This window comes from Carica papaya, chromosome 9 (assembly GCF_054855325.1).
Source record: "Carica papaya isolate Zhongbai chromosome 9, ASM5485532v1, whole genome shotgun sequence".
NCBI classification, from domain to species: Eukaryota; Viridiplantae; Streptophyta; class Magnoliopsida; order Brassicales; family Caricaceae; genus Carica; species Carica papaya.
This window is the reverse complement of record NC_142317.1, coordinates 24,064,971-24,082,343: the sequence shown is the minus strand read 5'-3', so window position 1 is coordinate 24,082,343 and position 17,373 is coordinate 24,064,971. Positions and strand designations below refer to the sequence as shown.

The window sequence follows — 17,373 nt, the reverse complement described above, 5'->3', positions numbered from 1 at the left end:
AAAATGTGTTCAAATCCGATCCATTATGTATACATATTTAATTTTTTTTTTATTATAAATATGTTTATATTTATATAAATAAATAAAATATATTATAATAATAAATGTAATAATATTTATGTTGATAGATATAATTAGTAAACATTATTTTTATTAATAAATATATATTTAATTTTATTATAATTATATTTATATTAATATAATAGGATTATCAGATTGATTTGGAATCAAATAACTAGTAAATGGGGCCTAAAAAAATAAACAAAATAAAACTTACTCTAGCATCCGAACCTGTCCCATGAAATATCCGAAAAATTTCATATATTTTTATTTTATATTTTTATATTTTGTATAGATATTACAGAATATAAATTATAAATTATAAATTATAGAGAGAGCTCGTAGATTTTTTCCATTGTGAAAAGGAAAATTTCCATGAAAGCCCCTCAAGTGATTCTAATTTTATAATCCTTACTCCTTGAAGCTACCGGTTACAAAAGTATAACAAAACAGTGAAAAAGATGATCCGTTTACTGGCTTCTAAGAATCAATTAGATCGCCGTGTTTGATCGTAAGAGCTGAGCAGGATTCATTTATATGGAATTTGGATTGGATCTGTTTGTTGTCGGTTTTTGATCATCGTGCAAATCTAACAAAATGGCCGGCTCCGCCTCGGCTCTATTCCTTCTCGACATCAAGGGTCACGTCTTGATTTGGCGCGATTACCGGGGCGACGTCTCCTCTGCCCAAGCCGAGCGATTCTTTACGAAGCTCATCGAGAAAGAGGTCTCGAGTTCTCTTTATATCTCTCTGTAATCCGTATGGTTATGAAGTATACGCATATATAAATGTGTCGTCTATAGATTTATAAGTTTATATAGACGAAGCCAAAGGCAAATCTCTGTTGCTTTGGATGAGCTATTGATTTGTCATGGTTTTAAATGTTAATTAGCTGTTTGCTTGTTTGTTATCTGTATAAGCTAAATACTAGAACATTTATCATAAAGTTACAGCTCCTTAATTTTTTTTTTTTTTTGATCATTTTTATGGTTATAGTTAATTTTTTACGAGTCAGTGTTAATCTGTAATAGTTATTTAGAGTTCGCAGTAGAGAGTTTAACTCAGTGACCTTTAGTTGGTTTATTTGTCTTTCTCTCCTTTTTTTGGTGTATACGAATAAATGATTCTTTGTTGAATTTAAATTGTGGGACTAAATTTCATTTGATTTTGATTCAGATGGATCCACAGTCTCAAAATCCAGTCATCTGTGATGATGGTGTAACTTACCTGTTTATACAACACAACAATATTTACTTGATGACTGCGTGTAGGCAGAACTGTAATGCTGCCAGTCTGTTGCTTTTTCTTCACCGTGTAGTTGATGTAAGTGCATTCCTTTATTTACATAACTCTGTTTTGGTTTAGTTCTAATAAAGTTAAGCTTGCTCTTAAATTATGAGGGTTTTCAGTACTTGGACCTTTATTTTCATGAATGCTGGCAATGCAGGTATTTAAGCATTATTTTGAAGAATTAGAAGAGGAATCACTGAGAGACAATTTTGTTGTTGTGGTAAGAGATTGTTGGATCTTACATGAATAGGAATATTTGTCAATTAATAAATTCTCAATTGAGTTGGATGTATATGTGTGTGTATATATAAGATAACTCGTAGTCTCTCCTGTTATTTTAAACTGAACTCCTCACGTTAGAGAGAGAAAAGCGGCTTCGTGCTAAGGCTTGGCCTTGTGCCTTGCGGCTCGCGGCCGCCCCTGGGGCCTTAATGGCTCCCTAGAATGGCCAAAAATATTTGTACGTCGAGAATAAATTTTTCGACTTGATTAGTGAGAGGAGGGGGATGGATGGAATGAGGGTTTATGAGAATGGGAGAGGGTTTCGAACGTCGATCTATTTCGAAAAAGCGGAAGTCGACTGGCTCCTCAATGCCCTGGGGGACTTCTACTAGAATAAGAACGGTTTGAGTTGGGCAAGACACCATGTGGGGCATAAAAGAGATCTATGGATTTTGTTCGGGCGAAACAGGAGAGGTCCTTACTTAGTCTTGTCGGAAGTGGGGGAAAAGAATGCGAGAAGAATCTTTATCCCAGCCGATGTGGAGGGACAAAGATGGTGGTTGTTTATGGTGGCGGCTTTTGAGTTGGCTGACAGGAAGGTTGTTAATCCAAGCTCCTTAAACAGGAAGACAAAGAAGGAAGGAGAGGTTGAAAAAGGTAGAATGAATCAGAAGGGTTCCTGGTGGCCATGTATTAATTGCCCACACTGTGCGATGGCGATTCATTTCTCAGAGGATGGTGGGGTGAACCGTAACTACGCGGTGGCGCTCAATGCCTCTGAATATCAGTACAGTCGGGTAGGGCAGAAGGATCCAGTGAACTGTGTGGGTTGGGGGAGGCAGGCGACCTGACTCGCTCAAAAGCTGTTTAGGCCTGGTGGGTTAATGAAAAATCAAGGCCTATCTAGGTTGAACTTGTCCAGACCCAATGGGGAGCGTAGATTCACACGTGAAGAGAAAGCTAAATGGGTGGTGGACCTAGATGGTTTTAGAAGCAGATCGAATGGAAGAGGCCCACGCAGGAAATATGATTGGAGGCCCGTTGGGAGTATATTCCTACTTATGGTTAGCCTTCGGGTGTGAAAGTGATTAGCTGCTCTCCACCTAAGTGTGGTCCAGAAGAGAGTGAAAATATTGATGTGAGGGTGGTGGCCGATGAGGATGCGGGAAGAGAAGAGGATAGCAGCAACGGGAAGGAACTGATTCCTGCTGGAACGTTCGACGAAAACGCAACTGAGATGAGAGATGACCTTTACGGAGGAGAGAAGGAAGTGGAAGCAAATGGGTATACAGATAGTGAGGCAGGCGGGTTTTCTCTACTGTTAGCTCCCAAACTTTGGTTCAGATTGAGGAGGACGTCCAAACTTTAGATGCGGTGATGTTAACTGAGTAGGGAGAGCAGGTTCGTTCCATACCCAGGGAGAGGAAGTGGACTATGATGTGGATGATGGATGTACTTTGTGGGTTCTTCAAAATATTAAAAAATTCAGTAAGATGATGGGAGTGTCCCTAGATGGTATGGAAAACCAAATACTCCTTTTCTTTATTGAAAGAAGGCGAACGACGAAGAAAAAGAAGGGAGAGAATGTCCCTAAAGGGAGGAAGTCTGGTGGGTCAGTTATGTCGAGAGAACTGAAAAGACTGGAGTCGTTGATCAACTATGAGGGAAGGAAGAAATTGAAGGAAGGAGGGGGAGATAAGGAGATGAATACTGTGTAATGATAGACAAGATTATTTCGTGGAATGTGAGGGGGGTTAATGACCGGAATAAGAGGACTGTCATCAAGGGATGCTTGGGGAGATGGAAGGCGGATCTCGTGTGTCTTCAGGAATCCAAAGTGGATGCATGTGATATGTCATTGGTGAAAAGTCTGTGGAAAACGCAGAATATTGGGTACCACTTCTTGCCTGCTAGAATTACTGCTGGGGGAATTGTAAAGATGTGGAATGAGGATCGATTGCAGTGCATGGACGTGTAGTATGGGGAAACTTGTATTTCGGGGAAGTTCAAGTGCACTAGGGGAGGGGAAGAGTGGGTTTTTTCTGGGGTGTACTGCAGGGGAAATAATGGTGAGAGGGATTTACTATGGAATGAGTCTTAGCTTGTAAAATGAAGTGGAGTGGGAATTGGATTGGGGGGGGGGACTTTAACATGGTTATGGGGAGGGATGAAAGAAATGGAGGAAACTTTAATACGGTGGTAGCTGAGGAATTCAGAGAGGCTATGGAGGAGTTAGAGCTTGCCGATCTCCCATTGATTGGGGGCTCTTGGACATGGACAAACCAGAGGATTAATCCATCGCGTTCTAGGATTGATCATTTTCTCATCTCACCTGATTTCTTGTTACAGCTTGCAGGGGTGACTCAATGTTTACTTCAGCGCCCCATCTCTGATCATTTTCCCATCAGTTTGACCTTCGGTGGAATCCATTGGGGGCCGGTTCCTTTCCGACTGGATAATAGGTGGTTGAAGGAGTTGAAGTTCAAACAATTGGTTGAGGAAAAATGGTTCTCTTCCAGCTTCGATGGGACAGCTTCTTTCAGAGTTGCAAGCAAACTAAAATTGCTAAAAAATGAAATTAAAGCTTGGACCAAGGAGGAAATCAGAAAGGAGGGTGAAGAGATGGATTGTTGGGTTAGTGAATTGGTGTTGCTGGATGATATGGAGGGCAGAGAGGAGTTGGGGTTGCTGATCAGCTTCGAAGGGATGAGATCAAGTTGTTGATGGCCAGAAAATCGAAGATGGAGGAAGTGAATTAGAAACAGAGGTCAAGAAAGAAGTGGCTATTGGAGGGTGATAGAAATACTAAGTATTTTCATGCTTTAGCAAGTCACAAGAGGAGATGTAATTATATTGAAGAGTTGGGGGTGAATGGAGTGATTTATAGAGGCAATGACCGGATGAGGGAAGCTGCCAGGAGTTATTTTAAGGATGTGTACATAGAGGAATTTAGGCTGAGACCGAAACTGGATGGCTTAGACTTTAGAAGAATCAGCAGAATAAGCAGACAGAATTTGGTAGCGGTGTTTACTGAGGGGGAAGTGCATGCTGTGTTGATGTCCTGTAATGGAGATAAAGCCCTGAACCGGACGGTTTCAATATGAGATTCCTCCAAGACTTTTGGTATGTGATCAAAGATGATGTGATGGAGTTATTTCATGATTTGCATAATAATGGTAAGTTTGCGCGGGAACTTAATTCTACTTTCATCATATTGATTGCAAAGAAGAATGGTGCAAAGAACATACAAGACTTCCGACCTATTAGCTTAGTTGGGTGCATATACAAACTTATTGCAAAGGTGATGACAACGAGATTTACTAGAGTTTTGGGAAGGAGGGCGAATGTCAACATGCTTTTGTGGAGGGAAAACAAATCCAAGATGCTATACTTGTGGTTAATGAGGTTGTGGATGATTTGGTGCACAATGGAAATGGAGGATTGATTTATAAACTTGACACGGAAAAGGCTTATGATCATGTTAGTTGGGATTTTGTGGATTACATATTATATAGAATGGGTTTTGGGATGAAATGGAGATTATGGATGAAAGTGTGTTTGATTACTACTTCTTTCGCTGTTCTAGTCAATGGCCTTCTACATTTTTCAAGGGATCTAGGGGGCTGAGACAAGAGGATCAATTTTCCCCGTTATTGTTTATTGTTGTGATGGAAACTTTGAATGGCTTGATGGAGAGGGCTAAAGAACTGCAGCTGGTTGGCGGGGTGTAGGTGGGCAGATGTGATAATTCCGTTGAGGTATCTCACTTATTCTTTGCGGATGACACGTTATTTTTGCAGCCAAAAAAACAATACTTACTGCATCTTAAGTCATCCTTCTTTGCTTCCAAGGCATTTCGGGACTCAACGTTAACTTATCTAAATCGGAATTAGTAAGGATGGGAAGTGTGGGTGATGATAGCAGTTTGGCTAAGATACTTGGTTGTAGAACTTCGCAGCTCCCCATAAAATATTTGGGGATGCCGTTAGGGGCGAGATACAAAAATAAACAAACATGGGAACCGGTGGTTGAAATGTTTGAAAACCGGCTTGCTACTTGGAAGAGGAATTTCTTATCAAAAGGTAGAAGATACACTCTAATCAAAGTACACTTGCTAATCTGCCAATATACTATCTTATTACCCTAACTATACCGGTTAGCATTGCAAAAAGATTGGAATCAATTCAATGTCGCTTCTTATGGGGGAACGGTATTGAGAAAAAGAAAGTATCACTTGGTGAGATGGTCGGAAGTTAAAAAACCTCATATCATGGGCAGTTTGAATATTAGATCTTTGGTTCATACGAATAGGGCTCTTCAAGGCAAGTGGCTGTGGATATTTTTTAAGGAAGAGGGTAGATTTTGGAGAAAGGTTATTGTTGCTAAATGGGGCAGGCTTGATTTTGCTGAGGAGGGTTTCCATGACTGCAGGGGCCATGGCCTGGCTTTATGGAAGCATATCAAACAGGACTGGCCGAGATTTAAAGAGTGCATCAATTGGAAACTGGGTAGGGGAAACTGTATTAGGTTTTGGCATGATGAGTGGCTGGATGGGGGTTGCTTGAAAACCAGATTCCCTAGAATATATGCCATTGCACAATCTAAAAACATGAGAGTTGAGGAGGCGTATGCAACGGAAAATGGAGGTTTGTCTTGGACAGTGAACGTCTCTAGAAATTTAAATGATTGGGAGGTTTTTGATTATGAAGAGGTCTTGAGATTGGTCTCACAATGTCAAATTAGTGGTGAAGCAGACTTGATTCTTTGGAAACCATCCAAAAAAAGTGAATTCACGGTTGATTCGCTTTATCGGCAGCTGGTGGGGACTGAGCAGGAAAACATTCCCCTTTTCACTTCAAGACAGATTTGGAATTCCAGGGGCCCGCCTAGAATTGCTCTTTTGGCGTGGGAGGCTTGTAGAGGAAGTATTTTGACACTTGATAAGCTGAAGACTAGAGGCCAGATTGTGATTAATGGGTGTTTTATGTGCAAGAAGGCTGAGGAATCCTGCTGCCACTTAGTTCTTCACTGCGAGGTGGTTCACGAGTTATGGTGCCAGATTTATAGACTGATTGGAATCAATTGGGTCATCTCTGGTTCGGTTTTTGATGAGATGTGGGCTTGGAGTGGGATTGACCTGAAAAAGAATATTGTTAAAATTATCCCTTTAACCTTTTTTGAGTCATTTGGAAAGAAAGAAATAAGAGGGCGTTTGATGGTATTGAGAGGAATATTAGTAGACTAAGAGAAGTATGGTTTAATTATTTTGGTAACATTGTGTTGGGTTCTGAGATCATTAGAGATGAAGATTTTGAAGATGTTATTGACACTCTAACAACTTTGTAAATTTGTATATGGGTGGTACCCCATTGGTACCCTATTTATATATATTTACACTTTTTATATGTGTGTATATATATAATGCTTCTAACACCTAGAGCCTTTTCTTTTTGCCAGTACGAGTTACTTGATGAAATTATGGACTTTGGTTTCCCTCAGTACACTGAAGCAAAGATCCTTAGCGAGTTTATAAAGACTGATGCATATAGGATGGAAGTTGCTCAACGTCCTCCCATGGCTGTTACAAATGCAGTGTCATGGCGTAGTGAAGGCATACGCTATAAAAAGAATGAGGTAGGTTGTTATGCGTCTTATCTTTATAGTTTATAAGCTAAATGTTATGAAGCTTTCTTTATGTTTAATCAGGTTTTTTTGGATGTGGTGGAAAGTGTCAATATTCTTGTCAACAGCAATGGGCAAATAATTCGTTCAGATGTTGTTGGAGCTCTAAAGATGAGAACATATTTGAGGTGCATGGCTTATTTCCTGTTGGTAACTTTATCTTGTTAACAATCTTTGGAAATGGCATTTGGAAAAATTAGTTGCTCTTGATGCAATTATGCCATATCTGTTTCGACATAACAGCTATACCGTTTTGTTCTTAGGTGTATAAATTTAGCTGCCAAATAAAAGCCCATTGAGCTCTTAGGTGCTAATTGGTAGAATCTGTTACATACTGAAAATGTTATAGCTTACTTAATGGAATAAATTGGCTGATAATTTGAAATAACTCAAATCTTTTATTGATTTCTATAGTGATCCTCATATGCTTTGAAGTGGCATTCTTAATAGGGTATCTTGAGTTGAGCCTTTTTTACTTTCCATTCACTATGAATGGAGAATGGCTCTGATCTCTGCGTTCTGCCTGAAAAACTCTGTTCACTTCATCGTTTGTGAAAAAGAAACAGTGAAACACATCAATAATCATATAAAACCTATTTAACTTATATACTCTTTCAAGTAGAAGCTTCGTAAGTATCCAGTCAGGATGAGGAATGAAATTTTTGGTGGAGTGAGGGCATAGAACAAGAGAAAATAGACTTTTTAAAAAATTGTATACTCCTGAGATATCAGTTCCTTTGGTATTAGTTATTGGTTGGTAACATTATTGATAAGTAGTAGCAATTGGCTTGCATAAAGAGTTCTTTCCTTAGTGAAAATTTTGCATGTGGTTGTTCTTCTTATGATTTACACTTCTTATAACAGTTTGTTTTCATGTTTGTTCTTCATACACTTATACATCTTATAATAGATCCTACTAACCATACTTCATTTCTTACAGTGGTATGCCTGAGTGTAAGCTTGGCCTAAATGATAGACTACTATTGGAAGCCCAAGGTCGGGCAACAAAGGGGAAAGCCATTGACTTAGATGATATCAAGTTTCACCAGTAAGCTGCTTTCTTTTTGCTAATCTCCGAATCTTTGCTTCACTGTGCTTTATCTTTTAGGAGTTGTGTATTTCATGGATTTGACAATGCCCTACTGGCATCACTTATTTGGGTATCTCTTTCTTGGTAAGAGATTCTCACCACAGGGATAAGTGAATTTATTCTGAGCATAAAGGCTCGGTATCCAAATACCTAACTTTAGTTCGGATGTAATTATTCATGGGTGTTCTAACAATTAACTTTATTGCCTACTATAAATCTTTGAATGGTTATGCTTCAAATAAATTCAATATTATGCTACTAAAAAGCTTTTATACAATTGTAGTTTACTAGATAGTTACTTTACTATCTATCTTCACAAATAAAACATAAAGAAAAAAAAATATTTTCATCCCAAAAGAGAACAGAAATGGGGATTCTTTTGCTTTGTTAATATAAAAAAAGTTTCTACTTTTTTGCAATTACTCAAAACAGTAAGGTGTTCATCTCTTTTAGTATAAAAAAGTAAGGATATTTTGAGGTAAAAAATTTGAAGATACTTCGGAATGCAAGATTGCCACCTCTTATGGTGGGTTTGAGATTCTCCAGGCATTTGGTAATCTAATATTTGATAATCAAGGAATCTTAGGCATCTTTGAAGTAGATATTGATTTTTTGTGCTTCCACAGGCATGAGATATTCTCTGAAATATCCATGGAAGTAAACAAAGTAGACACACCGTTAATTATTCTTCTTCTATTTCATGAATGTGGTAATTTCTTTTTTGGTTAATATTGAAATATGGTTCTGCTGCTTGATATTCTTGTACCAAATGTTATTTTTTTGTTCCAGGTGTGTACGGCTGGCTCGTTTTGAAAATGATAGGACAATCTCTTTCATACCTCCTGATGGATCATTTGATCTTATGACATACAGACTCACTGCTCAGGTTGAAAAACATTTTATCATTTTGCAGTTCTTTCTTTTCTCCAATGATGTATAAGATCTTTTTAAATGCAACTTGTAACTTACCTTATCTTAGACTTCCTTATATACAATTTAAGTGAGCTTGATTTTGTGAAATTTTAGGTGAAACCACTAATATGGGTGGAAGCTCAGGTTGAAAAGCATTCTAGAAGTCGTATTGAAATCATGGTAAAAGCTCGTAGTCAATTTAAAGAACGCAGGTAACAATCTTTTCATTTTCATTCAAGAATTTCAAGTCTTCTTTTTTCCTTGGGTTCTTTTCTGGGGCTGGGGGATTGGGATTGTCACAATCGAATTATCCTTGAGAATAAAATATATAATTTACAACTAAAGATTTTTAAGGTTCTAGTTGCTACATGAAAACATTTTCCAGTTTTCATTTCCTAAATTTGTGTTTATTTGTGAAAACCCATATGGTAATGTGTTTGGAGTAATCAAATATAGATAAAAAAGCTTTGTCCTAGAAAAAGTAACAAACAGTTTTTTAACTTGCATGTTTGCTTTTTTATGCAAGCATATATGAATTTAGAAAGTAGAAACTAAAAAATATTTTCATGAAGTAAATGAACCCCAAGTTTCTTCTTTTTCTCACGTCTCTTCCAATTAAGGGATAAAAAAATTGTTTTTAAGAAAAAGTGAGAGGTGCTAACCATTCCTTTTTTTTTTTGCTTTACTAGTTTTTTATTTTTTATCAAAACAAGTGAAAGAATGGTGAACATTCCATCCTTTCCTTTTTCTCTTTTTCCCAAACCGAAGATGGTATAAATGATTAATGAAATGACAAGTTTGAATAATTGGCAACTGAAACCTACACTGAATTTTGGGAGAGGTTTACTTTTTGGCTACCCTATGGGCCAAATCACATGGTCATTTCCATTTCATTAGCATCTCATTCTTCAAAGAACTTAGGATGTTTTCATTGAAAGCACATAATGTTGTTATCTGTTTGTCTTTCTTTCTCGTTTCCTGTCTCGCTTTGGGTTTGGGTTTCCTCTGTATCTTTTGGAAGATGTCTTATTCTCCTATACTGTAATTTTCTCTCTCTTTCTCAATACAATCTTCTTCTATTATCAAAAATAAGAAAAAGAAAAATAACACCGATATTTCTGAGAGATAACAATTTCTGATCCCAACTGTAATTGGGAGACTATCATCTTTTCTCATTATGTTGTGTTAATGTTTTATATGGGTTGACACCCCCTTAGTGCTTGTATTTTGATGGCATATACCATATTTTTATCTTTAAAAAATGTTGTCTTAATGTTTTCTCTTTTTTCTCATTGATATCCTTAGGAGGACGTCTAATTCTTTTTCTATCAAAAGCCCTAGAAAGCTTGAAGCAAGGACTTGCATTTTTTTTTTTTTAAAAAAAAAACTCTGAAACTAGAATGTTGGGTCAAAAAGCTATATCCATAGTGTTTATTCCACTGATTTTGGTTGCACATTTTTCAAGTGCTGACCTAATTATCCTAGCATCTTTGGTTTGATTCATCTAGGAGGACTATTTTACAAATTTCTTATGCCCTTAACTGCTTTCTGGTTCAGCACTGCGACAAATGTTGAAATTGAGTTGCCTGTGCCATCTGACGCTACAAATCCCAATATCCGTTCATCCATGGGATCTGCTACATATGCTCCCGAAAATGATGCTTTGGTCTGGAAAATTAAATCGTTTCCTGGTAATAAGGTAAGATTTCATCTAAATTCTTGTAGAATGACAAGCTTGAAAATTGGTTGTGCAGATCGAAGTTTTTGTTACTCATAGCGAAAAGAATCAACTGTGGTCCTTGACAATTGTAATTAACTATACAGGAGTACATGTTGAGGGCAGAGTTTAGACTTCCAAGTATAACTGCTGAAGAAGCAGTTCCTGAGAGAAAGGCTCCTATCCGTGTGAAGTTTGAAATACCATATTTTACTGTCTCAGGGATACAGGTATGGCTCTCTCTGTTGCTAGCTCCTCTATACGTTCTTTAAAATTCATTGATACTTCTGCATTTCTGCTGATGTAACAGATCATGACTCCTTTTTTCTTTCTAATATATTTGACCTGATTGTTGTTTAAGGTCTAGCCTATTCCAGATACTATTTCTTGGGAAAAAAGGAACAGTTGATATTGGGTCCACATTTTCCACAAATCTGGATTTGTCTTTATGCAAAAGCATGACATGCATGGCAATCTTTTGTTTTTCCAAGTTCTTTTACTGTTGGGCTATGTGCATGGTGTGGTTTGGGTTTCTTTTTCCTTTTTACTCTTGGAAAAGAAAAAAGGAATAACTTTAATGAGGACCAACGGGGTGCCACTTAGAAACAAAAAAGTACAAAGTGTATAAATCTTAAACTAGTCAAGATGTCAACGAAGTTCCTTAATTCTTCTGATCAACTACTGTTTAGTTGAATGGTTGATGTATTTTTTTATTTATAAAAAATTGTGAATTCGAATTGATAGTGTTTCTGTATATGTCATTATTTTTTTTTAAAAAAGAAAAAGAATTCCCTAATTCTTCTGCTGAATTGAGCCGTTGACTCTTGAACAAATGAAAGAAAAACAAGTGCAGTAAGGCTCTTATTCTTTTTTCATTCCAAATGATGCACAAAGTAGCCAAAGGGATAAATGAAATAAGCTTCTTATTCCTCTTTTCCCACGGGTACCTTGCCAAGGCCACAACTCGTCAACACGAAAGTCAGCCAGCTCATTGGACTTTGAGAAAGTCCAAAACCGGAGACGAGACTAAGAGAAAGGACATCATAACAAATGATGATCTGAGGTCTTAGCATCATTGTTGCAAGTAACAACCATTCACCGTGATTTTGCCTTTCTTGATAAGGTAGTAAATACTCAGGATCTGCCAACAGGAAGCTTTGTGGGAAAAAAGAGCTTTTCAAAGCATTTTTCCCGAGTCTACTTCCAAGAGAACAAAGAAGTTCCAGTGGAGGGATGGGTTATGTGAAGATAAAACCATTTTATTGAAACAGTCCCTTTAGAAGAAAATCTCAGGTAGGCATATCCTAACTTTAACTTACAGACCTGTGTGGATTCAAGTCTCTGGAGCAGCTGAATGTACTCTCCCCCTTTTCATTCACTTAAATTCCTATCAACCTCCATCTCCTACACTGTTTAGCCATTAAATACTGGAAAATAGTCTTCCAGTAGAGCATGTTTCCTTCTTGCCAAGGAAAACAAAGACAGAATTGGTTATAAAAAGAGGAATATCCACATCAGATTTCTTCCCAGAAACAATGCAATGAAAAATTATCTTAGTTGGTAAGTTAAATACAGGTCTTTGAATTTTGGATATATTTACAGCTAGATTTGCAGTAAGAGTCTAACCGAACAAAGAGTGTGTACAGGAAGTTTGGTTCCACAGTTGGTTGATTTGGGTAAAACTGAAATCATGAGTGGCTTTAACGATGGAGGATAAGGTTCTGTTTCAGATTCCTTGATTTTTTCTTTTAGTTGGCCGGTTTTATTTCCGGCAACTTGGAATTTTTTTTTTTCAATTTATGTGCATTATTTTCAAGTGGAAGAGAGATTTTTTTTTTTAAATATCCACGTGGTTTTATTTGTGCCATGTGGTATGCCACATGATTTTATTAGGCTATGTGATGTCACGTGGTGAAATGTTTAGTACTTATAAGAGAGTTAATGAAACGTTTAATTGGGTGAAATTAGATACTGTTAGGTACTCAATTACATAAACTAAAAGATTAGGAACTTACGTTAATTGGATCAGGTGAAATCTTTTATGCATATCTTGCTCAATTTGCCTTGTCCACAGTATCTTTTCCTTTGTAGTTTATTTGGAAGCATAATACATCTTCTAAACTGTCTTCTTTGCTTGGGAGGCAGTGAGAGGGTGTATTTTCATAATGGACGATCTTCAGAAGTAAGGGATGATTCTTGTAAACAGGTGCTAGTTGTGCATGAGGGTAGGAGAGACCCAGAACCACCTTTTTTTCTTATATCTTTTCTCCTTCAGCCTTTGGTGCACAACCTTTGGTTTCCTTGGTTTGAGGTTGGTGACGAAAGGTTTTGTGGCTGTCAAGACTCAGATGTAGCATGGCAGCCAGGGAGGAAATAGCTCATCTCTCTTATCCCCTTGTTTACCTTGTGGATCATTTGGAAAGAGTAGAAAGAAGGGTTTTTCTGGGTGTAATTGATAATTAGTTCCATTTAGATTAGCCATGACTTAGGATTGCAAACCTGAAAAAAGAATTCAGTTCGGCTTTGTGGTTAAGTTTTTTATATTGTAGGAACCTTCCCAATGAGTATTCTGTTCTTTCCTTCTAAAAAGCTCTTTTTCTCTCCTCTGAAACTGGAAGAAAAGACAGAAAAAGGCTAGTAATCTATAATTTTTTGTTGTACAATATGTATTTGATCCTCAAATAGTTATTTTTTGAATAAATAATAATTAAAAATATGTCATATTTTATCATTTCGATTCCTTTGTATGCTAAATCATATAAAGTACTACACATCATTTTTCTTTTGCTTTCTTTCCTTAACTTTATGTTTGAATAAAACAATTGTCAACAGGAAAAGAGAGGAAAAATAAGAAAGGAAATGTGAGATTTTTGAAATGAAATTCGATAAAGATAATTATATAGTCAACTTTATAGTTTTAAGGAGAAGAAGAGTGTCTGAAGGAAATTAAGACTCTTTCTGGTACACAAAGTTTTCTACTTTCTATTTTTAAATGAATATTTAGATCATTCACAAAAATATGCAAGTTGCTCTACAATAAACAGAACAATAATGAAAATAATAATGAAATTAGAAAATTTTTAGAATGTTGTTTTTAATGTTTTATAGAAAACTATTTTGTTTTTTCTTTGAGTATTCTACAAGTATGCAAACTTTTAAACTTCTATGGATAACGACATGCATAGACACCTACGAATTTAGAAAATGAAAACAAGAAAAGTAACTTGATATATCAATAGGAGTTTTTTCTTTTTGATAGATGGAAATTATTTAGAAAAGATAGTACAGATGAATGAATAAAGAAAACTAATACTTTTTTTTTGGTATTTGGGACTTTTGTTAGGAAAGAGGATACAGGAGTGAATAAAGAGTTTTATTGTTGGCTTGAATCCATATCTAAGGAAAGTAAGGAATAGGCAATAGAGGTAAAGTTTGGGGGACATAGTAAGGGTGCAAGTTAAGGATTCATAGGATTTAAAGATTTAATGGGTTCTGTAAACACTACTATTTGAAGCATTTTCGAAGAAGCAAAGGAATGATCTAAAACACCTGAAATTTGGTGCAGGTGGCGTATTTTCTTATCACTTTCTAAGGAGTTAATAGTTTGAACCCTGGCTACTCCCTCCTTCCATTGGGCATAAGGGGTTTTAAATTTTTTTTTTTTTTTTTTTTTTTACAATTATTTTTAAAAGGAAGTGGATCTTTAAAAGTGATTGCTGATTTTCATTTTTTTTAAAAAAAAGTGGATTGCTGATTTGTGGTGCTACTTCTCTGAGAAAGAGAAAGGCAAAAGGCCAAGTTCCCTAAAACATGCCAACATTATGAAAATAGCATGCAGGGGAAGGTCGGGTCAATCGGATTAGAAGAAGGATAATACTAACTTGATTGATTTGTCCCTTAGTTTTGATTTGATCTCTTATATCGAGCAATGGAAGAGTTGGGGACTTTAAGATGGTGGTCGTTTCCAAGTGCTGTGAATTTGCCCTGCGTGGTCATGCCAAGAGAGAGGCTGTTCATTTCTGGCCTATTGAGCAATAATTGTCTGTTTGAAGGCCATGTTTTGCACTTGTAGAATAGGATATGTAGAATAGTTGGGTAGGATACAGTCAGTTAGTAAATGAGCAAAGTAAGAATTTAGTTTATGTTTGGATAATTCACTAAGGAGATGGGTAAAATAACACAAATGACTATTATTTGTTTGTTCGTACATTTAAAAAAATTAATGATTAATGTAAAAATTAAAACATAGGTAATTAATGTAAATATATAAATATACTAATAAGTTAACATAAAAATGAAATAATGTTAAATTTATAAATACAATTTTATTTTAAAATAGAAAATATATTCTTAAACTAAAAAAGAAAAAACCTGCCTGGCTCTGGATCAGGCTAGACAGGTTTTAGTAGTGGCTGTGATTTGTGGCTGTCTGGCCGGGAATCACAACGAGATGAATATTTTTCAAACCTTTGTTGAGCCCTTCTGGTGAGCTTTTGCAATTTCCAGTGATGGAAGGAAATTCATGGCAGTATCAGGTAAGGTTCGTGATGGTGCGTGGTGGTGGTGCTGGTATTTTTTAATGGATAACTGTGAAGGAAAATATTTAGACCTTTTAAGTATTATCCATACTATTCAACCAGTGACTATCCAGCCTGTAGTCTTTAGTGAATTACCCTACCCAAAAATTCTTACTTTCCAATTATAGGTAGGATGGGAGAAGGCCCCCTTAACTTATCCTTCTTTCAAAAGTAAATGTGGCTCAATCGTGTTGAACTTACAATTTATTTGAATGCTTATGATAATTTTGTATGATTATGTAGAACTATCTTATCCTCAACCTGTTGCTACCCGAATACAACTTTACTATGTACCACAACAGGAGAAAATGAAGGAATTAAACCTATCCCCTTGGACTTACAATTAACTAAGTAGTGTGAGTCAAACACAATTTTACACTGTACCACGACCTGAAACAATGAAGCAATTAATCCCAGTCCCTTGTACTCACAATTAGCTAAATATCAAGTAGTGTAACTTATTCCTGCTCCAGTACCATTACCCTAAGTTTACTATAGTTTTGGTAATTATAGTGAGGAAATTTTACCAGTCTTCCATTTTTTTTTTTTTTTTTTTCCTTTTCTGAAAAATAAGTTTAGACAGATGAAAAGATAGCGATATTTTATTGACTCTTTCTTTTCATTTTCTTCAACCCAAACGTGGTGTAAATAATTCTTATTCATACACAGTTATTGTCTCAAAGTTATATTTGAAGCTCCGCAGTTTTCACTAATGCTCCCTTATGATATTGGTATTCTGTAGGTCCGATATCTAAAGATCATTGAGAAAAGTGGATATCAGGCTCTTCCGTGGGTGAGATACATTACGATGGCTGGTGAATATGAATTAAGACTAATGTAACTAAACTATGTTGTGTGATTCAATCAAGTAAATATAAAATATGGCTTGGACACCCTGAAGATTGATGATGTTCCTTTTGAATTCGTTCTTCCCTATTTTAGAGGTTTTGGTCTTACAGGCAAGGTTATTGTTTTCCCAAAAACTGCATAGGTTTTGCTTAAATGGGACAATTTTCTCGAGTAAGTTTATTCAATTACATTTATTTTTCCATGGGAAATAATAAAATTTTGTTGTGAAATTAAAAAGCAGAGGATTCATTTAATTGTTTCCTTGCTTATATATTCTCGCATGACAATTCGAATGGTTGTTGAGAAGGCGCACCATGTAAGAGGAATAAAGTGAGAGGGTTTTCAGTTCCCCCAATTTTGTATTCGTTTTGTTATTTGATAGTGGATAAATTAATATAGTTTTTCTTCCTACAAAAATAAAGTATTTGAGTTATACAAATTTATAAGTTGTACTAGTTAATTACATGTTTCACAAATATATAAATTATAAATTGTTAGTTTTGAAAAGTAATTTTGTTATTTTTAAAATAAATTATAATGTAATTTTTCATTTATATTTTTAGATAATTAATATAAAAAGAAGAGTAGTACAATATTAATTTTTCAATTATTCTATTTTATTTTATGTTAATATTTAATTACTATATTTCACTTAATTATTATGCTAATTATAATTTGAAAATTATACTGTAAAAAATGTTCATTAATTGAGGAGCTTATACCGAAAAATTTAAAGTAATAGAAAAAGATTAAGATAGGAATATGAATTGTAATCTACAAAAATGTAGAATTAGGAATGACCGTAGGTTAGATTCTCCGGTCGGTTTTGTGAAAGGTCAAATATAATTTGATTACAAAAGAAAGAAACTTAGAATTTACATCAAGTTTATATAAATTCATAAAATATCATTCGTGTCACTATTTTATTATAAAATCAGAATATTAAGAAACGAAAACTTATTTTATTAGACTAC

General features: G+C 35.7%; 1 protein-coding gene across 2 annotated transcripts; it reads left to right on the top strand.

Annotated features, from left to right (window-relative positions):
• Positions 1-402: 402 nt before the first annotated feature.
• Positions 403-16,584, top strand: LOC110816834 (AP-1 complex subunit mu-2-like). Of its 2 annotated transcripts, XM_088210734.1 has the most exons (11): positions 403-786; positions 1,237-1,383; positions 1,508-1,570; positions 7,030-7,206; positions 7,279-7,382; positions 8,195-8,302; positions 9,134-9,230; positions 9,371-9,468; positions 10,814-10,955; positions 11,081-11,203; positions 16,293-16,584. In XM_088210734.1, exons 1-11 carry the CDS (start codon positions 658-660, stop codon positions 16,389-16,391), a joined length of 1,287 nt encoding a protein of 428 aa, XP_088066860.1. In that variant the 5' UTR covers positions 403-657; the 3' UTR covers positions 16,392-16,584. The 2 variants fall into 2 exon arrangements, with proteins under 2 accessions (XP_088066860.1, XP_088066861.1); XM_088210735.1 differs by lacking the exon at positions 1,508-1,570.
• The last annotated feature ends 789 nt before the right edge of the window (positions 16,585-17,373 follow it).